Source organism: Capsella rubella, unplaced genomic scaffold (assembly GCF_000375325.1).
Source record: "Capsella rubella cultivar Monte Gargano unplaced genomic scaffold, Caprub1_0 scaffold_5, whole genome shotgun sequence".
Taxonomy (NCBI): domain Eukaryota; kingdom Viridiplantae; phylum Streptophyta; class Magnoliopsida; order Brassicales; family Brassicaceae; genus Capsella; species Capsella rubella.
In genome coordinates, this window is record NW_006238919.1 from 8,166,297 (window position 1) to 8,187,765 (window position 21,469).

Genomic DNA, 21,469 nt, shown 5'->3' on the forward strand with positions numbered 1-21,469 from the left:
TCACATGTACTGTACGTACAATAGAAGAATTTGATTTTTGTTTGTTTTCCTTGACCGACATACAATAGAGAAGACATGTCAACCTCTTTCTTTAGTTGTTTCGTTTGTTTCTTAAAATGGGCCTTTCCGCCATCTAATTGGGCTTAGGTTTTAAAACAAACAACTGCAAAAAAAAAAAGGAAAAAAAAAAAGGTTTGAGAATTTTACGATCAAACCTGCCTCCGGCCACCTCTCACCGGCGAAAGCTAACTACGTCAGTGACACCCTTCAAGGGTTTTTGATACTTTTTTTTTTCTTCAAAAAATCCTTAATCAGATAAAACGATTTTGCTGATATCGCGTTTGATTGTGTGTTTGCTGGAGACAGAAGACAACAAAGTCAGTATTGATGGATAACACTGAGTATGGCATCGTCTACGCCGTCCACATTATCACTGTCCAATTCGGATCCGTCGTATCGGTAAATTGAAACACTTTAAACCCTTTCAAGGTTATGAATCTAAATCATTCCTGTGTTGATGAGTTTGATGCAATGGGTTTTGGTCTTTTTGTTTTTGTTTTTGCAGAAAGTTTGTGAATGTCTTCTCCGTAGAGGACCTCTTTCCTCGAGAGACATCTCTCGTCTAGCAGAATCTGAAATCAGTCATAACCAAGTCAAGGATATTTTGTACCTCTTGATTCAGCACAATTGCGTTCAAGCGTTCTCTATTGAGCCGCCTGGTCAGTACCGTTTGCTTTCTCAGTTTCTAATTTCACTGAGTTTCATGGCAATTTAGATTTCTGCATTGTGGTTGTGGGATATGATTTTGAACTTTTTGTTACTTGGTAATGGAAATGTCTTGGATTTTGTGGATCAGGAACAGTGTCTTTAGTTTTATTAAACAAGGAAGGAGATTGTTAGAATAGTAAATAATTGATAACTTTGTTTGTTAAAGTTTTTTTTTTTCACATTGTATCTTTCTTTAAGTTCATTGGTATCTTTGAGGTTCTGTTCTGTTCATATAACTAGGAGTTTCAAGTAGGTTTTGTGATTAGTATTTTTGAGGTTTTTTTGTTGTGAAAATACAGAAAGAGAGTAATCTTGAAAGTTTTCTTGTATGTTTTTGATATGTAGATGGTTCCGAGAGCAAAGCAGTAGTACAGTACCTTGTCCTGTTTAACAACATTCTTCACCGTGTGAGGTATAACAAGTTTTCGAGGGTTGTAAACGAAGAACTTGGGCGTGAGGTTTAATCCTGCTTCTTTTTCCCGCTGTTCAGTGTCTGGCTTACTTGGTTTATGCTTCAAGACATGCCAATCTTATACGTTTTATCTATATGTACAGTGCGGTATAGTTCTTGATGGTTTACTAAGTAACGGTAGGCTTACCTTAGGACAGCTGATAGAAAGAGACCGAGGTGAGTCCAAATATCTTATTAACCTCTTTGTTATCTTGCCACAGTACTTGCATTCTATGCCTTGGCCTTTTGCCTCTGTGTATGTCATTTGATTACAATAATGTGTAACCAAATGAATTCTAATCTGTTATACATGTTTCCTTCATACATGATTAGATTCAGAAAAGATAGGTGAAATTGTGATCAGAGGTTCTCTTCAGAAACTGGTTGCTGCCCATTTTGTTGAGCGCATTCCTTCTCCCGAACCTGTTCTTGGAAACAAAGAACAAGAGCCAGCAAAGAAAAAAGGCTCCAAGGCTGCCAAGGTAATTGACAAGTTCCATCTGTTGTAGTATGTCAGTAGGAAGAATAACAGCTCTATATACTGTTGGATATATCTGTTTTTTAAAAAAAAAAAAAACCTACCAATTGCAGCAACATGACTCTCACTTTGATTGTTTTTTCTTTTCGATATTAATAACAAAATTTCTTGAACTGTGCAGATTCTTAAAGAACCTGAAACCTTAGAGGAACGTGTTCTTGAAGCAGCAATTCCAGTTGAAGCAATAAGGTTTCCACATGTATTTGTACAAGATTCAAATTCATCTATAGCAGATAACGATAGCAACGCAGATAACGATAGCAACGCAGATAACGATAGCAACATCACTGAGGGGAAGGTATCAACATTCTTACCATAACCAGTTTTGGATCTATAGGCTTACATTACTTAATGACGTAGCACTGAATACCTTTGTTTTGATTTTTTTCTCTGAACTGAATATTTCAGCGTAAAGAACGTGATGTGGACTTGTCAGATCCGAGCAATGAAGTAATTTGGCGTCCTAATTTTGAGGAGTTCATTCGCCGCCTTAGACATAAGGTTAGTTACTCATGTCTCTCTTTTGAGGTTTGTTTGATGAGGCATTTAACCTCTTGCTCATTGGCATTCGAAATTTTATTTTCTTAGTTATCTTTAGGGACTTGATCAACTGTTTCTTGTTTAAGGCGTGTGTGGAGATAGTGAAAGAGCGCAGGGATGAAGGATGTGCCATTGTCTTGAGGGCAATGTTAGAAGTAGGAAGATCGCAGGAGAAGAAGGTGAAAACAGACAAGTCGGGTAATATCCCAGATGCTTACTCATTTTCATTAGATATCTTAAGTCTTAACATAAACAAAACGAATTTGAAGTTTCTATTGTTTTTGGTGCGATTGCTTGATCATTTCACAGTTTCCACCAAAAGTCACCTGTTACTGTCTTGTGACTGAACTTGCTTTCATCTTTGAAACAGTTCCAATGTCAGTTGGTTCCATTTATGAAGAGGTTATAACGACAATACCAGGTCGCACTATGTTACAAGAGCGAGTTGAAGCATGCCTTGACCAATTGAGTGCAACATCTTCATATCTACCTGCGTTTGTGATAGAAGTGGATGGTTCATACATAGTTGGTACAGTAACTCCATCCTAAATCTAGTCAACTGATTCTTGTATTCAAACTTTACCATTTATCTTATTTTGTTAATTGGTTTTGCAGACTTTAAAGCAATTATCAGCATAGCACAGAAAGACGAGGTGTGTTTCATCTTTTCTATTTTTCTTTTCTATATTTCTGAATTTGTAAATAAGATCTTTGAGATGGTTTCAGATTGAAGCAGTAGTTATGAGAAGATATGGGAAAGAAGCTTTCAGAATGTTCAGATACTTGACAATGGAAGGGCGTTTTGTTGAGACCGATAGGGTTTGAGACTCTTTCTTCTAGTTAATATTGAAAACATTTTTTTTGGTAATAACCAGTTTACTAACTTTACATCAACTTTTAATTTAAGATTGCTGATGCCGCGCTGACTGAAAAGAAAGACACGCCTCAAATCCTTTTGAAGATGTGGCAAGATGGTTACTTACATATGCAGGTACAAATATCTTTTATCCGAATTGAAACCAAGTCTTTTAAATTAAAGAGATTTTCTTATAAATTCATCTTCTGTTGTTTTAGAAATTTGCGGTTACGGGTGGTACTGGATATACACCGCCGTTCTTATTGTGGAAGGTAAACAAGTTGATTGTGACGAGGCAAATGTTAGATGAGATGTATCATGCTTCTTTAAACTTGAGTCTCAGGTTGACCCATGAGCTAGAATCCGAGAAAGAGGTTAGTCATACTTTGAAATGACCAAAAATGTAGATTTGATGGATTTTAAGATGTTCCTATTACTAAGTGAAACTGTTGTTGCGTTTGTGGCAGTTGTTGTTGTTGTCAAATAAGAAGGACGTAGTGCTGGAAGGAGCATACGAGGAGAGACTAATTAAGATTAAAGCCAAGAGATTGTTGCTCTCTTCCACTAGGTTTAGACTCGATGATGCACTGATGCTTTTTGCTAACTTCTAATCTCCAATTTCAAAACCCATTTCTCGTTTTTTCTTCATTCTTTCATGGTCGATTTTAGTTTTGTTTGTCCTACCTATACTATAAGTGGACAATTTTTCTTTTCTTTTCTGTGACATAATCATTAGTAACACTTGGTAATGATATTTATTCAAGAGTGTTTTAAGATTTGTTACACTGAAAACTTATTGATATTACTTGATCCTATCAGTGAACAGTTTTTCGTTTCTGTGACATATATATATATATATATTCATTAGTAACACTTGGTATGATATTACTCCATTCAAGAGTTTTTTTAGATTTTGATACACTGAAATAACACATTGGGAATATGAGAGAAAATTTCAAGTAACAACTACAGAATATGAAGTAACAGAACAGTTTTACATGGAAATCTCAGTTCTTCTGTCCAACCTTTAGAGAATCTCTATATTAGTAAAAGAGGAGTACATAATGCACTTCCGGGTCGGGTTTTAAAAAATATTGACCCGAAATCTCCTAATTGGATCTACTTTAAACGGGTTAGTCATGGGTTTGGATTTTGTCCAATAATGCATTAATCGATTCATATTTTTTAGAAAAGAGGAATATTGTCTAACCTTCGCATTAAAGTTAGATGAGTATATTTGGAATCTAAACAAATTAGAATATTACAATCAAAATCTAAGATTATGATCTCTTTCTGTATATTTTCAAAACGCAATTACAATTATTCCATACCCGAAGATCAATCAAATTATATCCTTAATATAACTATTAATTTCATAACATGTTTGAACTTCAGCCCCAAATAAACAAAAAAATGTACCTTAGGATCCCTTACACATAGTCTTCATATATAATTAGATCAAATTCATATAAAACCAATTAAAATACAACATTATTTGAAAATAGATATTTTCCCAATAATAAAATATTTAAAACCAATTGTGTTTGACAAATTTGAATATCTAATTTGGAAATTTTAAATTAAAAATATTAACTCTATCGATAGCTATGAATTATATCTATCTCTTAGTAGGCATGACCACGAGTACGGTTAATGCGGTTATGGTTAATTAACCACTGGTTAACGGTTATAATTTTCCTTACCATAACCTTAACCATTATATATCAAACTATGTAAAATTTAGATAGTTCGCGGGTAGTTTGTTAAAATCACAATTATAATGATAAAGTGAGTTATGAATAATGTTTTTACAAAATGAATTCTGTTACGGGTTGGTCCTTCAAAATATATATTGTAAGTATGTAATTTTTACATATTTTCCTACTTCTACCAGAAAAATGGTCAAATTGAATAGTTTGTCGATTAATATTCTTTCGTGCTGTTAGATTTTCACTGTTAATTTAAATTGTATTAAACCTCAATGTATTATTATTTACTCACTTTTTCGTTTATTATTTAATTTAAACTTATTACACAAATATATGATTTACCGTAATCGACTGTATTACAATAAAATTAAAATATAATATATTGCAATCCGTTAAAAATTATATATAAATAATTATTTGATCCGTACCTAGTATAATTATAAGTAACAAGTTGTTTTGTCTTCAGATGAGAAGATCGTTAAAATTTGGATCTCATCCACTTGATCATAATATTTGAAAAATGCAATTACTTCTGTAAAAACCATCTTGCACAAACAATATTTGCTAGAACGCAACAATTTATCGAAATGAGTAATGACGGCAAAATGTGTGATATGAAACTTTTCCATAAAATCCAGAGAAGCAAGTATCAGCAAAACCGAAGATTTAAGGATACAATACTTGAAGAAACCAAAAACAGAGTCTGATACACCAGAATTCAGATCCAAAAGATGATAAAGATAAAAAGTTTCTTCTACCTAAGAAGGATCCTCACTTCTTCTCTTCCTTCTCAGCTTCTGCAGCCCTCTTGGCTCTAGCACCAGCATGTCTCTTGTTTGTTCTCTCCAAACGAATCTTGTCGTAGGCCTTGAACGATTTCATCTCTGAGGTCAGCTTCACAAGCTCCATAGTTGGCTGCTCACGAACAATAGGCATGTAGTCTCCTTGGACTTGGGTAGCATTGGCCAACTCCTCTGGTGTAGAATCACCAGCCTGACACAAGAACCAAGTAAGAAATCAGTACCAAATCAAACCTTTGATTAAGACAACTAAACTAAAGACAAGTTTCTTTGAAATAATACCTTAACCTTGCGGGCACGGCGTGGGAAGATGACCAACTTCGCCTTGTAGGTTTTCAACCTCTGGACATTGGTTTGAAGACCCTCCAAGGATCTGTTCTTACGACGATGATCAACAGAGATACCGATGGTAGGAGCTAACTTCTTGGGGATACCAGCAGCCTAATTTAATCAAACAATCAGAAATCAGCAAACCAAACAATACCCAGCAAAAAATGAAACTCTACACTAGTAAATAAATATATATCCAACCTACTCTAAACAACAGTCCCATCAATATCGAGCAAGAAATGAAGATTGATAGCTATATGAATAAATGAGAGACGAATCAATATTACAAACCTTGAGCTCTTCAAGAGTGAATCCTTTACCGGTTCTGACCTTCATGTTGTACTTAAGAGTCTGACCATGCACAACAGGGCGGATAGGTCCAGAAGTTGGACGAGGGAAGATCTTCACAGCCTTCTTTTGCCTCGCTGAGCAGACATGACACATAACACAATTAGATTCAGAGAAAACTATGGAGTAAGCTTGAAACAAAACATAGCAATGTGGTGAGATAACTAACCAACTCTTCTTCTGGTTTTCCTGGCGGGCTGGTTGAACCATGTCTTCACATAGTTTTGCCAGTGCTTTTTAAAGTGTCCATTGGGGATAACATTGTTGTGCTTCATTTTGTCACCTCAAGCTGCAAAAGAGACAACAATCATCTCCATTAGTAGTGAATCATGCATTCAAAAAAAATAAACGCATCTCAAGAGAAATCAAATCAGAAAACTTCAAAGCGCAAAACAAGAGAACAACTCAATGCTATAAATAACACAAAACAGCAAAACTGAATGACAATGTTTGTAATACTCGTATTAAGACCATACTACAGATGAATACTTATAACCTAAGAATCTTAAACTCTCCAAGAATCCAAAATTTAAAGGGTTCGAATGCCATTTACGATCAAATCTACATTTACAGCAACACATAAGGAATGGTTTGGGCAAATTAATCAAACAAACGAATAACTACATCAACGAAATCCTAATCTTACTCATTCTAAGGGAGACACTTTGAAAAATCTCTAAAGCAGAACAAACAACATATCAACAGATTCAATAAAAACTAGAAATGGACAGAACAAAGGACTTAGAAAATACCAGGAGCACACACCAAGAAAGAGGAAACAGAACAGAAACCCTAGTAAACTAAACAGTTCAAACAAAGATAGCGGCGAGTGAGAATCACAGAGACGATAAGTAGAGAAGAGGAACGATAAACTCACAAAAGAGAGAAGCTTCTTCTTGCGCGGCTGGACTGAGAGGTATCTGCAACTCTAGGTTTACGAGTTTTTATAGTATAAAGCCCTAAAAAGAAGTTAACTGTTCGTATAATTGGGCCTGGGCCTGTAACAAACAAACATATTAATTTTTATTTTTGTTTGGGCATTTTGAATATTTTGGATTATTTGGTTTTGATATTTAAAACCTCAAAAAGGGCCGTGTAATGAAGCCCATTAAAGATTTCAGAGGAAAACACACAGTCGCACTCACTCATGTGAGTATGTGACTCTTCCTCTTCTTTAAATCTTGTGCTCCAGTTGAGTTTTGAGTTTGGAGCATTCTTATAGCGATAGCACTGGGAGCTGAAGGATCCTTACCAAAATTGTTGTCTCTGTTAAAGATAATGGAACAGAAATGGTATGTTTCTTAGTTTTGTTCTTCTGTTTTACTCTTTGCATCCCTTTCGTTTTAACTGTATGATGATCCAAACCCTAATTCGTTGAATACTAAAATTCGTCATAATTCATCATCATGTTTTTTTTTTTGAATCTTGAAAGCAAAATCGGTGGTCAAAGTTTGAGAAAGCCAGAAGTTGTGAACGAGGACAGGATCAGTGAGTTGCCTGAACCTTTGCTTCTACAGATATTGTCTTCAGTTCCAACAAAAACTGTCAGAGCCACCAGTGCTTTGTCTAAAAGCTGGAGATCTCTTTGGGAGTTGGTGCCAAATCTCAAGTTTGATTCTGAATTCGACAAAAGTGAACACCATAGTTTCTCAGAGATTGTTTTCAGGTCTTTGCTTTCACATAAACATCCTGTTCTAGAGAGTTTGCATTTGGTAGCTAGAGATGAATCTGAAGCTTCAGATGTTGGAATATGGATTGGGGCTGCATTTGCACGCCATGTGCGTAAATTGGTATTGGATCTTCATAATCAAGAAAGTGTGTCATCAGCCAGACTTCCGAGTGTTTTGTGGAGCTTTAATAGCACACTCGAGACCTTGGAACTCAAGAATTTGATTCTTTTAGATATCCCTTCTTCCGTTTGTTTGAAGTCCCTTAGGAAGCTGCAATGTCTCTTGAATCTTTTTGATGGCTGCCCCGGTTTGGAAGATTTGTCCGTGAATCGGAAACGCAATACTGATGTGTTTTATTTCTTTATTGAGGTGCCATCATTACAGAGACTTACCATCAAAGATTCTTTCGCTGGAGAAGGTGGTGAAGGCTATGTGATATTTACCCCTTCTTTGAAATACTTGAACATCAGCGGGTTTGAGTTGCTTGCGTTTTGCCTGTTTTACGACACGCCAAAGCTGGAAGAGGCAAAAGTCGTTGACATTTCTTATATATTCAACCAGAACATTTTATCAATTCTAACTTCAGCCAAGCGTCTTACTTTAGACTTATCATCCTTCAAGGTAAATTTCAGATTCTTAAGATTTTCTTTCTCTACAATCAGGATCTAACATTGTTTTTGGTACTAATGCTTGCCTTGTGCACAGAACGAGTATCCTACTGGTATTATCTTCCATCAGCTGGTACATTTGGAGCTAAGTACACTAAAACAGTGGAATCTACTCTCGCTCATGCTCGATAGTTGTCCAAAATTGCAAACCCTCAAGCTCATCGACGTAAGGAATTTCATTAGGTTTCTTACAGATTACCACTTTCAAGTATTTTTTGATGATCTAATATCGTATTTAAATACATCTGTTTCTCAGCTATGCCGGTATGCTGAAAAAGATTGTCTGGTGGGTTGGGATTGGAGTCAACGAAAATGTGTACCTGACTGTCTGTTGTTCCATCTTGAGACATTTATGTGGACAGTATACGACTGGGAACAAGAAGATGAAGAAGAAGTGGCCATATACATCCTAAAGAACGCAAGACGCTTGAAGAAAGCATTCATCTCTACAAAACCCATCAAATCTAAAGAAGTCAAGAAGTTGGAAAAGAGACGTGAGATGCTTAACCAGTTGGCTACTGAGGTCAGGGCTTCAATGACATGTCACCTCGAGTTCAAATGTGATACTTTTTTTTTATAATTAGGATGTATTCGTAACATCTTCCGTAATGTGACAATAGGTTTTTAACACCTAAAAAGATGATCTTCTACTATGTATTTAGGTTTTTGAATCTGAAGAGCATCATTATTGATGGGCTCAAAGCTAAGAAAAGTCTCTTATATAAGAGATATTTCATTACTTTTGTTAACTTTTCTTAGTTTAAGAACATCTTAAGAGCCCATTGACAATGATGGTCTAACGGCGCCATTTTATATATTACTTTAATCAAACAAGCTAAAACCTAATTGTTTGAATGATTACGAAGTGGTTGAAACAAGCTTAAATACCAGCACTACTCTGGTCCCAAGGACCCAAAGACAAACTCTGGTTTACCACGTTTACTAAAGCAGCTTTGGTGATTGATAACTGATAAGCATGTTTTAGTACAACCTGGTAAAATTACTTGAAATACAAAGAAAAATAATACATTATTCCATATTAATTTTCAAAATTTGCTACTCAACACTTAAATGTAAGTAGCTATTTATCAATAAAATAGTGTGACTGATAGTGTGATACCAGAAACAAAAAGAAATCGATTAATTATTTGGAGTTTGGACTAACAAAAGCTAGCTACTACAACAAATTAAATGTCTTATAGCAATAACAACATATCTGATTGGGTTCCTCATATGTTTTAGAAGATATGAGAGCATTTTTATATATAATTACACAAAACAAATATTTTTAATTCCTTATCATCCATGTCTAAAACAAAAATGAATTAAAGTGTCAATCTTGACTTTTTTTTTTTGTCTGAAGTATGAATCTTGACTAATTTTTATGAGTTAAACTATTAAATAACGTGTGCAAAAAAAAAAATATATAACGTATTCATGTGTCCGAACATTATAATTTTTTTTAATTGTAATTACAAGTTGATAAACAAAGAACAACAAGACATTTCACAACTATGTATCTTTGCTTTAAAAAAAGAAGAGTCGGGTCAATTTCTTTCCTTTTGTTTATGGTTATGGACATGATTTGGTTTACAGGCTTTATGAAAACCAAAATAAGGTATCAAATATAAATGTAACTAAAACATTTGAATCAGCAAATATTATATACCTCATATGGATTGTTTAAACACTTGTAGAAAGCCTAAACAAACCCACTTTCAGGGGAAACAAAAAACACCTTTCAGAAAACCCACATGCAACAACTAATCAAGGATGTTTTTAAAAAAAATTTATCTACAACAAATACAAAAAAAAACACTAACTCTGGTATTAAATATAAAGTATATATTTTCTTTTTCTTATAAAGTGTCATTATTTTTTCTATTTTATTTGGTATAGTTTAATTATATATTAAAATTTTCGTTTCTTAGGAGAAAAATATTGAATTATCAATTTTTAAAATGATTTAACTATAATTTGAATGTATTAGATTTTCATGTGATATGAAAGCCTTAATTAGTTTAAAATAATATCTAGAGTGAGATCTAGCTAGGAGAGATATGTCAATAAAAATATATAAATTACATTAATAGAGTTTGGATTTGGTTTGATATATAGAAGCTAATCCTTATACTATATAAAGACTCTATGCATTTGATTCTTATACTAATCAAACACATGCTAATAACTTTGAAGCTGTAATCACATCACCATAGTATCATATTCATTTGTTGACGAAAATGGAACAAAAAGGGTATGAAACTTTGTTTCGTTTATGTTTCTCCCGGAATCCGTTCCTATATATATATAAGGTTTTGTTAGTTGTAAGCTCCAATTATATTTTCTGTGAACACTAAGGATCTTTATCTTTTTGTCATTTTGGTTGTTTTTAATACAGCAAAATTGGTGGTGAGGATATGAGAAATGTAGATGTTGTAAATGAGGACAGGATCAGTGAGTTGCCTGAAGATTTGCTTCTCCATATATTGTCTTCACTTCCAACAGAAGATGCCATAGCCACTAGTGTTTTGTCTAAGCGTTGGAGATCTCTATGGAAGTTGGTGCCAAATCTCGAGTTTGATTCTGAGTATCATCGTGATTTCTCAGAGAATGTTTGCAGATCTTTGAACTTACATGGGGCTCTGTTTCTAGAGAGTTTGCATTTGATGATTAGATATTGGCGCGAGGCTTCGGAATCGGATATAGCGATGTGTATTGGAATTGCTTTTGAACACCATCTGCGTAAATTGGTACTCGATTATGACTTTCGGAAGCAAGGCTTAGATATATTTCCGAGTAGTGTTTTGTGTACTTTGAATAATAGACTAGAGATATTGGAACTCTCAGGTTCAATGATTTTAGACCTTCCTTCTCCGGCTTGTTTCAAGTCCTTGAGAGAGCTGTACCTTTACTATATACACTTCGAAAACGACAAATCTGTTCGCAACCTTTTATGTGGCTGCCCTAGTCTTGAAGATCTGATCATGCATAGATGTGGCAATGTGAAGACCTTCACTGTTGCGGTGCCATCGCTGCAAAGACTAACCATAAATGATAGGTACACAGGAAGAGATGGGAGAGGCTATGTAATAAATGCTCCTTCTTTGAAATACTTGAACCTTGAAGGGATTTGTACGCGTGAGTTTTTCCTGATTGAGAATGCGCCAGAGCTGGTGGAGGCTAAGATCGGTGTGTATTCTGAAACAACCAATGAGAACATTCTGGAAACCCTAACTTCAGTCAGACGTCTTTCCTTAGACTTATCACCCCTCATGATAAATTTAAGTTTTTTTTTTTAGGTTTAAGATTTCCCCTTGGCTGTTCTCTTCAGTTGGGCTAACATTTTTTTGTGTGTACTACTAATTAATTTTGAGTTTTGACTGATGAACAGATTAAGTATCCTACTGGTAAAAACTTCTATCAGCTTCTATATTTGGAGATGTGTACTAATGAACCAAAAGAGCGGTGGAATCTTCTTTCGCTCATGCTCGATAGTTCTCCTAAATTACAAATCCTCAAGCTCTTCGACGTAAAAACCAATTCATTTATTATGACATTCCAAGCTCTGTACTTTCATGTATATATTTTTTGATGATCTAATAAATTACATTGATTGCTTTGGCGGCAGCTATATCACTATTATCTTCGCAAAGATAGTCCGAGCGGCTGGGAATGGAATAAACCGAAATGTGTACCAGAATGTTTGTTGTTCCATTTGGAGACATTCATGTGGACAGGATACGAATGGCATCGAGAAGACGAGAGAGAAGTGGCTACGTACATTCTAAAGAACGCAAGACACTTGAAGAAAGCAACTCTCTCCACAAAACCCATCAGACCTACAGCGCTCAAGAAGCTGGAAAGGAGACGTGAGATGCTCAACGACTTGGCTAATGTGGTTAGGGCTTCACATTCATGTCACCTCGTGTGTGAAACTGATGATACGTACTATACTAATTTTGATTTGTTTTGCCAATTGCGAAAGCACAATACAGTAAAACATCTATAAATTAATACTCGATAAATTAATAATCTCTATAAATTAATAAATTTCTCCGGTCCCAAGTTGGGACCAGTGTAATTTTATACATATTTCGATAAAATAATAAGATAATAAGTTTTTTGAAAATCATTTGTAAATATGTGGTCCCATCAATATTATAAATTAATAATTAAATAAAATTTTCAAAATATATGTATATAAAGACACATTAGTTTTTGTTAGATTTTATTTATAATATTTTACTATATGAAAAATAGTTAGCATTATCTTTTAATACATAATAATTATTAATTTATCGATAAATTTATACTTCTATAAATTAATAGATTTTCATGGTCCCAACATTATTAATTTATAGAGGTTTTACTGTATATACTAATTGGTAGGGTATTTCTCTTTTCAATTAGGATTTTTCTATTTTGTGGATTTATAAAACTGGTTTAAAGAGATGATGAATAGAGATGCCAATTTCAGTTCTCTATAGTTAATATTTACAAATTTAGTCATCAATAATTTTCTCAGAAATCATGAAGTGCAAATAATTAAGAGCTACTACATCTTGGTTTTCTCGAATGTTTTGAAGTGTTAGCCGCAATATTCTCCCTACAATAGTTGCACTCTCAGATTATCTACTTTTCGGCTATGAAAGAAAACATCAAAGTAAAGTTTGTTTTCCAAAACTACACATACTTATTTTTCTAATCTAAATAACTACATTTACAATTGAACCAATCAATAAACCGATAACCATTTAATATGGTTTGATTTCATCCGAGTTTAACGAATTTAATCCGAATTGGACCTTCCCATCTGTAATTTTTCGTTTATTACAGTTTCTTAAGGAGTAATAGATTTACATGTTATTAAAAATCTTTAATTATTATTATTATTTTTGACATGAAGCCTTAATTAATTCAAAATATCTATGCTTTAATTATATTAGAATAATCCATTTCTTGAAAAATTGAATATCATTTATTATAATTTTTTTCTGTCAACCTCATTTATTATAATTTGTTAAGTAAATATTAGATTTTTTTTTTGTTATAAAAAACCCTTAACTAATTTAAAATATCTACAATAAAATCTAGGAAAGACATGTCTTAATGATATATTATAAAGTACATTATATGTTATGGATTAGGTTTGAAATTAAAAACTAAAAAATCACAGACTCTTTATGCATATTTGCTTTATCCTTAGATACTATATAAACACAAATACATAGCTGAATCTATAATCACCTTAGACAGTATTTACATTTGCGTTTGGAGCGTTCCTAATTAATCTGAAGCAAATCATAGTCTCTATTCAACGAAAATGGAACAACATCAGTATGTTTCATTTATGTTTTGCTCAGAATCCGTTCCTATATCATGGTTTTCTTAGTAGTAAGCTCCAATTATAATTTCTGTACATGAACACTAAGGATCTTTATATTTTGTCATTTTGATTGTTTTTATACGTACAGCAAGATTGGTGGTGAAGGTTTGATAAATGTAGATGCTGTAATTGAGGACAGGATCAGTGAGTTGCCTGAAGATTTGCTTCTGCATATATTGTCCTCACTTCCAACAGAAGATGTCATAGCCACTAGTGTTTTGTCTAAACGTTGGAGATCTCTTTGGAAGTTGGTGCCAAAACTCGAGTTTGATTCTGAGTATCATAAATCTAATTTTTCAGAGCATGTTTGCAGATCTTTGAACTTACCTGAGGCTCTGGTTCTTGAGAGTTTGCATTTGATATTTAAATATTGGCATCACGCTTCGGAATCTGATGTTGCGATGTGTGTTGGAATTGCTTTTGAACGCCATCTGCGTAAATTGGTACTCGATTATGAATTTCAGAAGCAAGGCTTAGAGATATTTCCGAGTGTTTTGTGTAGTTTTAATAATAGACTAGAGACATTGGAACCCTCAGGCTCAATGGTTTTGGACCTTCCTTCTCCGGCTTGTTTCAAGTTCTTGAGGAAGCTGTACCTTTACGGTATAGACTTCGAAAACGACAAATCTGTTTGCAACCTTTTATGTGGCTGCCCTAGTCTTGAAGATCTGATCATGCATAGATGTGGAAATGTGGAGACCTTAACTGTTGCGGTGCCATCGCTGCAAAGACTAACCATAGATGATATGTACACAGAAGGAGATAAGAGAGGCTATGTAATAAATGCTCCTTCTTTGAAATACTTGAACCTTGAAGGGATTTGTACGAGTGAGTTTTTCCTGATTGAGAATGCGCCAGAGCTGGTGGAGGCTATGATCAATGTGGTTTCTGAAATAACCAATGAGAACATTCTGGAAACCCTAACTTCAGTCATACGTCTTTCCTTAGACTTATCACCCCTCATGGTAAATTTATGATTTTTAGGTTTAAGATTTCCCCTTGGTTGTTCACTTCAAATTAGGCTAACATTTCTTTTGTGTACTACTAATTAAATAATGGTGACTGATGCACAGATTAAGTATCCTACTGGTATAAAATTCAATCAGCTTCTATGTTTGGAGCTGAGTACATACGCAAAAGAGTGGTGGAATCTACTTTCGCTCATTCTCGATAGTTCTCCTAAATTACAAATCCTAGAGCTCATCGACGTAAGCCACTTCATTCATTAATTACGATATTCCAAGCTCTACTTTCATTTAGTACTTTGACATGCAATCTAATATTTCATTGATTGCTTTGGTTGCAGACATATAACTTTTGTGACAAAGCTAGTTCGTTCGGTTGGAAATTGAATCAACCGAAATATGTACCAGAATGTTTGTTGTTCCATCTTGAAACATTTTTGTGGACAGGATACAGATGGGAACTAGGAGATGAGAGAGAAGTGGCTACGTACATTCTAAAGAACGCAAGACGCTTGAAGAAAGCAACTCTCTCCACAAACCCTATTGAATCTAGAGAGCTCGAGGAGTTGCGAAAGAGACGTGAGATGCTCAACGAGTTGGCTAATGTGGCTAGGGCTTCAGATTCATGTAACCTCGTGTGTGAAGCTGATACGTACTCTTGAAACTGCCAATTGGTAGTATAGTTTCTTTTCAATTAGGATTTCTATAAGAAAAATACTAATATGTATAAAGAAAAAAAATAGATGTCTTAATTACTAATATGTATATAGTTTTGTCCTTATGTATCATTTATCTTAAATTTGCCATGATTGCTATGTGTAAGGATATCGTGACATAGTTTTTACGATGACCAAACGCCCATCGACATTGAAATAATATATATTTTTTTTTTTATATCTACAATTTCTCTTTGATAAAATAATTGCTTTCAATTTATTTTCAACAACTACAAGAAAATAAAAACTGGTATTAAATATTATCTATACATATTTATTTTGTTTTTATTACTATGTTATATAACTAAGATATCTTAATTATATATTAAATTTTCATTTTTTAAGAACAGTATATTCTATTATTAGTTTCTTTTCATGATTGCTATTATATATTCTAAATTTTCATCTTGAGTTTGATGACTATCACGGAACATTTCTAGAGTATGTTTTCACATCTTTGATTTCAAATAAAGCTCCAGTTCTATATAGTCTGGGTTTTAGCGTTAGAGAACAGTATCATGCTAAGGATATTGGGATATGGATTGGAATTGCTTTTGCACGCCATGTGCGTAAACTGGCACTGTGGTTATCCTTTGAGGAGCTAGATTACCCAACAAATTTTCCCGATCGTTTGTGTTTATGTAATGATAGTCTCGAGATATTGGAACTCGGGGGTTCAATTCTTTTGGACTTTTACTATCCGGTTTGTTTCAAGTCCCTAAGAGAGTTGCACCTTACCGATATATCTTTCGAAAATGAAGAATCTATTAGCAACCTTCTATGTGGCTGTCCTAGTCTTGAAGATTTGGTTGTGCGTCGACCAATGCTTTCACAACGTCCCAAGACTTTCACTTTCTGGATTGCAGTGCCATCACTACAGAGACTAACGTTAGAAGATGATGTCTATAGAGAAGGAGGTGGTGGATACTATGTAATAGATGCTCCTTATTTGAAATACTTGAACCTCAAAGATTTCAATGGGCATGAGTTTTGTGTGATTGAGAATTCCCCAAAGCTGGTGGAGGCAAAAATTTGTGACATTGCTTATATAACTAACGAGAGCATTCTGCTTTCTCTAACTTCAGTCAAACGTCTTTCCTTATACATCTCACCTTTAAAGGAGGTAATATTTAGGTTTAAGATTTCCCCTTACCTGTTCTCTACGTACATTAGGCTAACATCGTTTTGTACGTGTACTACTAATGTTGACTGATGCACAGATTAAGTATCCTACTGGTAAAATCTTCGATCAGCTTCTATCGTTGGAGTTGTGTACTAATTATGAAAAAGAGTTGCAAAATCGACTTTCGCTCATGCTCGATGGTTCTCCCAAATTACAAACCCTCAAGCTCATCTATGTAAGCCATTTCATTATAGTCAACTACATTTGTTTTTGGCATCTATTGCTCCACTTTTAGGTATTTTGATGATCTCTAAAGATTAAATGAATTGCTTTGATCTCAGTTATGGGAGGGTACTATAAAAGCTGATATGGTGGACGGGAAATGGAATAAACCGAAATGTGTACCAGAATGTTTGTTGTTCCATCTTAAGACGTTCGTGTGGACAGGGTACCAATGGCAACGAGAAGATGAGAATGAAGTGGCTACGTACATCCTTAAGAACGCAAGACACTTGAAGAAAGCAACTCTCTCCACAAAACCCATCAAATCTACGAAGCTCGAGAAGTTGGAAAAGAGACGTGAGATGCTCGACGAGTTGGCTAGTGTGGTTAGGGCTTCACATTCATGTCAACTCGTGTTCGAAACTGCTAAGCACCGTTGGTATAATTAGGATTTCTATTTTGGTAAATTTGGATTACAATAAATTTGTGTTTTGAATTGTGTCATCATCGTCTATTTTAATCTCTATCATGCATATTTATTAATTTTATAACTTCTTTTAAAAGATATCAGTAGATTACGAAAATATATGTATAGTGCTTTGAATCCAAAATATTTGTTAATAATGGTTACTGAACGAAACCAAATCAAATCATCTTACACTTCGGTTTGGTTTGATTACATTTTTTCTGGTAAGGTTATTTTGCCAACCAAACCAAAGCCAAGCAGTTTCGTGGATTTAGACCTTGCATTAGAAAAGCCGAGTTAATAATAAATAAGCCCATTAGAAAAGACTTGATTCATTGCTCGTGAATATATGTTGGATTTGGATTCTATTTTTAACTCTAAAAAAACACACACACATCGGTCTCATACTCATAAGTTGTAACTTATACGTTACTCGTCTTCCTCTCTCTTCTCCAGATCATCTATCTCTAATACATTAGCTTCGAAACTCTGTTAGGGTTTCCAAATTGGGCCGGGTTATGACAACACAAGTGAATCGTTTTGAAGCTTAATCGTCATCATTAGTTTTTAGCCGATTCTTGCGTTAGATTGCGTTTGCGTTTGCGTTTGGCGTACTTTTCGTAAAGCGAGAGCACATGGAATGATTTTTAGAGAATGGAACGGAAATTGTATGTATCTGTTTTGGCCAAAATAATATTTGGTGACATTCATGGAACGACAATTCAAGGAGTTGATTGGAAATATTGGGCCGATTTAAAAAAGCCCATTTAAATGAAGACTCCTTGTTTTGCTTGTGAATGTGTTGTTGGAATTAGATTCGATTTTTTAACCATCGGTCTCACTCATTGCGACTTTACTTTTCGTCCTCTGTCATCTCCAGATCATGATGTATGTACTCTGGAGTGTGATCGATCTCTCCAAGTGTTGCTGCTACTAATGCTATTAGTTTTGAATTCCAATTTTGGTTACGACACAAGTGATTCCATCATTCTCTTAGATTTAGCCGGATTCTTGTTTGGAGCTGTTGCTTACGCAAAATCTGAAGGTTTTCAAGCGAATTGTTACCTCTGTCAACTTCAATGGAGCAGAAACTGTAAGTTTTTTTTATTTGGTTTGTTTATGTTTCTCTTTGAACCCTTAAAAATCATTTTTTTTTTTTTTTTTGTTGATTGAATCCCTAATTAATTTTCTCTTTGACAGCAGAACCGATGGTTTAGGATCGAGTAATCGAGATGCGGTGAATGAGGACAGAATCAGTGAGTTGCCTGATGCTTTGCTTCTGCAGATATTGTCTTCACTTCCGACAGATAACGCCATAGCCACGAGTGTTTTGTCTAAACGGTGGAGATCTCTTTGGACGATGTTGCCAAAACTCAAGTTTGATAGCGATTTTAATCCTGTGTTTGATGATGATAACATAGATCCCTGTATGTTTTCTGAGAATGTTTACAAGTCTTTGTCTTTACATAAAGCTCCGGTTCTAGAGAGTTTGCATTTGAAATTTGAAGGTAGGACAGATTGTTTAGATGTTGGCATATGGATTGCAACCGCATTTGCTCGCGGTGTGCGTAAATTGGTATTGGATAGTTTCTATCACGAGGAGCAGATTGTCACGCTTCCAAGTGTTTTGTTTAGTTATAATGATACACTTGAGATCTTGAAACTCAAGAATGCTATCGATTTAGACTTCCCTTCTCGGGTTTGTTTGAAGTCTCTTAGAAAGCTGTACCTTGACCAAGTACACTTCAAAGACGAAGAATCTGTTTGCAATCTTTTCTGTGGCTGCCCTAGTCTTGAAGATTTGTTTGTGCATAGATATGGCAATGTGGATGTGGCTACTTTCACTATTGCGGTGCCATCATTACAGAGATTGACCATAGAGGATCTTAGATCTGAAGGAGGTTATGGAAATGGAAGCTATGTGATAAATGCCCCTGCTTTGAAATACTTGAATATCGACGGGTTTAATGATATTGAGTCTTGTCTGATTGAGAAGGCACTAGAGCTAGTGGAGGCAAAAATCAGTAACGTTTCTGATATAACCAATGAGAACATTCTGGAGTCTTTAACTTCAGCCAAACGTCTTATCTTACACTTATCACCCCTTGAGGTAAGATTGAACATTTTCGCCTGTTTGTTTTTTCTCTGCAATTGGGCTAACACTGTTTTGTGTATTAAATGTATGTAACAATGTCACACTGTTTTGTGTAAATGTACTCAGGTTAAAGTTCCTACTGGTAAAATCTTCCACAGGCTAGTCTGTCTAGAGCTACGTACATACGAAAGAGAGTGGTGGAATCTGCTTTCGATCATGCTCGATAGTTCTCCTAAACTACAAATCCTCAAGCTCACAGATGTAAGCAATTTCACTAGTCACCTACCTTTTTTGTTTTTCTCCACAGCTCCACTTCCAGGTAATTTGTTGATCTAGATGACATAAACTGCATTGTTCCCAGGTATATCTGCATAATGACAAACAAAATCCGGACGTACGAAAATGGAATCCACCAAAATGTGCACCGGAATGTTTGTTGTTCCATCTCGAGACATTCGTGTGGATAGGATATGAATGGCAACGAGGAGATGAGAAAGAAGTGGCCACATACATCCTAGAAAACGCAAGACAGTTAAAGAAAGCAACTATCTCCACAAAACGCATCGAGAGGGAAATGCTCGAAAAGTTGGAAAAGAGACGTGAGATGCTCAACGAGTTGGCTAGTGTGCTCTGGGATCCAAATTCATGTCACCTTGTGTTCGAATCTACTTAATATGTTAAACTTCTGCTATGTTGTTTTGGCCATTGGAGAATGTATAATCGACTGCTCTACCCATATGTCGGATGCTAATGTTTGGTGTTATTTTGAGGAGTAGATTCGTTGCCATTGGAAAATCTAGTTTTTGAATTTCTTGCACCAAATAGAACAGTTTCTCTCAATACTAAAAGTGCTTCAAGAGATTCATTGGCTCAATCTTATGAGGCTATACTTGATCTCCTTTGGTTGCAACGAGGTTAACACAAAATATTAACTAGTGGTTTTCACGTGAAGACAATAATACAATATGTAAATAATAACTGAAATTATAAAATATTCAACAATTATAGTTTGTTATTTCCTGTCAACATTTGGGTATTTTCATAAAATCATTTCTAGTGATAATATTTTCCCCATATATATAATAATATAAACTTCACATTTTCATTATCTTCCTCCATAACATTTACTTAATCGTGTTATTATTATTTTTAAATATAGCTCTTAGATTGTATTATTTATAATAGTTTGCATTATTAATTATTGCTATTAAAATGAGAAATTATTGACATTTATGATATATTATTGGTACAGTACTATTTATTTCTATAAGTAAATAAACTAAATATTAAATATTGATTTCTGGAAAATGGAGAGAAACTAAACCGTTATTATTCTCAATATCAGGAAAACAATAACAAAGTCAAAGCCACGTTATTATTCTCAGTTTTGTTGTTCTTAAATTCTTAAATTCTTCTTCACCTCGCTCTCAAGAAGATTAATTGGTACGAGTTTGCATCCAAATCACAACTCAGAAGCTTTGAGATACATAATAGGAATCAAAACCTGCATGTGTAACGTTGGTAACTTATCATCAGTAGCCAGCTAGTTTGGAATGATGAGGTACCGTTTGGCATTTTGGTATTTGGCTCTGGCCTTGCTTTCTGAATCATCGGCTCACTCCAATCCAGAAGAGGTTTGTGAGCTAGTGCGATTCACACTGAACATGAAAGAGAGCAAAAGAATACCCAAACTGATTCTAATCCAGTGGACTCCTCATAATAATCAGGAGTTTAGGCTATCTGCGAGAGGAGGTCATGCAATTGCAGTTGCCATAATGATTACATTGTTTATTTTAGGATTAATCCTCGTAATTCTAT

At 34.6% G+C, this 21,469-nt stretch overlaps 7 protein-coding genes across 10 annotated transcripts; 6 read left to right on the plus strand and 1 right to left on the minus strand.

Moving 5' to 3' along the window:
• The first annotated feature begins 159 nt into the window (after positions 1-159).
• On the plus strand, positions 160-3,938 carry LOC17885194. Of its 2 annotated transcripts, XM_023782629.1 has the most exons (15): positions 160-253; positions 367-459; positions 566-719; positions 1,114-1,226; positions 1,324-1,396; positions 1,553-1,701; positions 1,879-2,055; positions 2,166-2,258; positions 2,384-2,495; positions 2,668-2,826; positions 2,913-2,950; positions 3,024-3,116; positions 3,205-3,288; positions 3,372-3,527; positions 3,621-3,938. In XM_023782629.1, the coding sequence occupies exons 2-15, from the start codon at positions 388-390 to the stop codon at positions 3,762-3,764; spliced, it is 1,617 nt and encodes a 538-aa protein (XP_023638397.1). In that variant the 5' UTR covers positions 160-253; positions 367-387; the 3' UTR covers positions 3,765-3,938. The 2 variants fall into 2 exon arrangements, with proteins under 2 accessions (XP_023638397.1, XP_006290808.1); XM_006290746.2 differs by lacking the exon at positions 160-253 and having other exon boundaries at positions 262-459.
• A 1,519-nt stretch (positions 3,939-5,457) lies between these two features.
• Positions 5,458-7,279, minus strand: LOC17887260 (60S ribosomal protein L13-1). Of its 2 annotated transcripts, none has more exons than XM_006291794.2 (5): positions 7,218-7,279; positions 6,510-6,629; positions 6,284-6,417; positions 5,945-6,103; positions 5,458-5,855 (listed from the first exon to the last, which is right to left on the minus strand). In XM_006291794.2, the coding sequence occupies exons 2-5, from the start codon at positions 6,613-6,615 to the stop codon at positions 5,634-5,636; spliced, it is 621 nt and encodes a 206-aa protein (XP_006291856.1). In that variant the 5' UTR covers positions 6,616-6,629; positions 7,218-7,279; the 3' UTR covers positions 5,458-5,633. The 2 variants fall into 2 exon arrangements, with proteins under 2 accessions (XP_006291856.1, XP_023638804.1); XM_023783036.1 differs by lacking the exon at positions 7,218-7,279 and adding an exon at positions 7,093-7,110.
• A 233-nt stretch (positions 7,280-7,512) lies between these two features.
• LOC17885388 (FBD-associated F-box protein At3g49020) lies at positions 7,513-9,417 on the plus strand. Its single transcript, XM_023782826.1, has 4 exons — positions 7,513-7,632; positions 7,773-8,631; positions 8,716-8,844; positions 8,935-9,417. Exons 1-4 carry the CDS (start codon positions 7,619-7,621, stop codon positions 9,256-9,258), a joined length of 1,326 nt encoding a protein of 441 aa, XP_023638594.1. The 5' UTR covers positions 7,513-7,618; the 3' UTR covers positions 9,259-9,417.
• Positions 9,418-10,860: 1,443 nt separating this feature from the next.
• LOC17886371 (FBD-associated F-box protein At3g49020) lies at positions 10,861-12,694 on the plus strand. Its single transcript, XM_023782793.1, has 4 exons — positions 10,861-10,932; positions 11,077-11,953; positions 12,070-12,207; positions 12,307-12,694. Exons 1-4 carry the CDS (start codon positions 10,919-10,921, stop codon positions 12,685-12,687), a joined length of 1,410 nt encoding a protein of 469 aa, XP_023638561.1. The 5' UTR covers positions 10,861-10,918; the 3' UTR covers positions 12,688-12,694.
• A 1,262-nt stretch (positions 12,695-13,956) lies between these two features.
• LOC17886977 (FBD-associated F-box protein At3g49020) lies at positions 13,957-15,838 on the plus strand. Its single transcript, XM_006293159.2, has 4 exons — positions 13,957-14,015; positions 14,153-15,029; positions 15,138-15,272; positions 15,371-15,838. The coding sequence occupies exons 1-4, from the start codon at positions 14,002-14,004 to the stop codon at positions 15,689-15,691; spliced, it is 1,347 nt and encodes a 448-aa protein (XP_006293221.1). The 5' UTR covers positions 13,957-14,001; the 3' UTR covers positions 15,692-15,838.
• Positions 15,839-16,151: 313 nt separating this feature from the next.
• LOC111830648 (FBD-associated F-box protein At3g49020-like) lies at positions 16,152-17,638 on the plus strand (the record flags this gene model as incomplete). Its single annotated transcript, XM_023783158.1, has 3 exons — positions 16,152-16,868; positions 16,966-17,103; positions 17,210-17,638. Coding segments are annotated over 3 exons (1,185 nt in total), but the record flags the coding sequence as incomplete, so codon positions are not given.
• Positions 17,639-18,196: 558 nt separating this feature from the next.
• LOC17886957 (F-box/FBD/LRR-repeat protein At2g04230) lies at positions 18,197-20,468 on the plus strand. Of its 2 annotated transcripts, none has more exons than XM_006291040.2 (4): positions 18,197-18,649; positions 18,757-19,666; positions 19,778-19,912; positions 20,013-20,468. In XM_006291040.2, exons 1-4 carry the CDS (start codon positions 18,636-18,638, stop codon positions 20,322-20,324), a joined length of 1,371 nt encoding a protein of 456 aa, XP_006291102.1. In that variant the 5' UTR covers positions 18,197-18,635; the 3' UTR covers positions 20,325-20,468. The 2 variants fall into 2 exon arrangements, with proteins under 2 accessions (XP_006291102.1, XP_006291101.1); XM_006291039.2 differs by having other exon boundaries at positions 18,198-18,649; positions 18,760-19,666.
• The last annotated feature ends 1,001 nt before the right edge of the window (positions 20,469-21,469 follow it).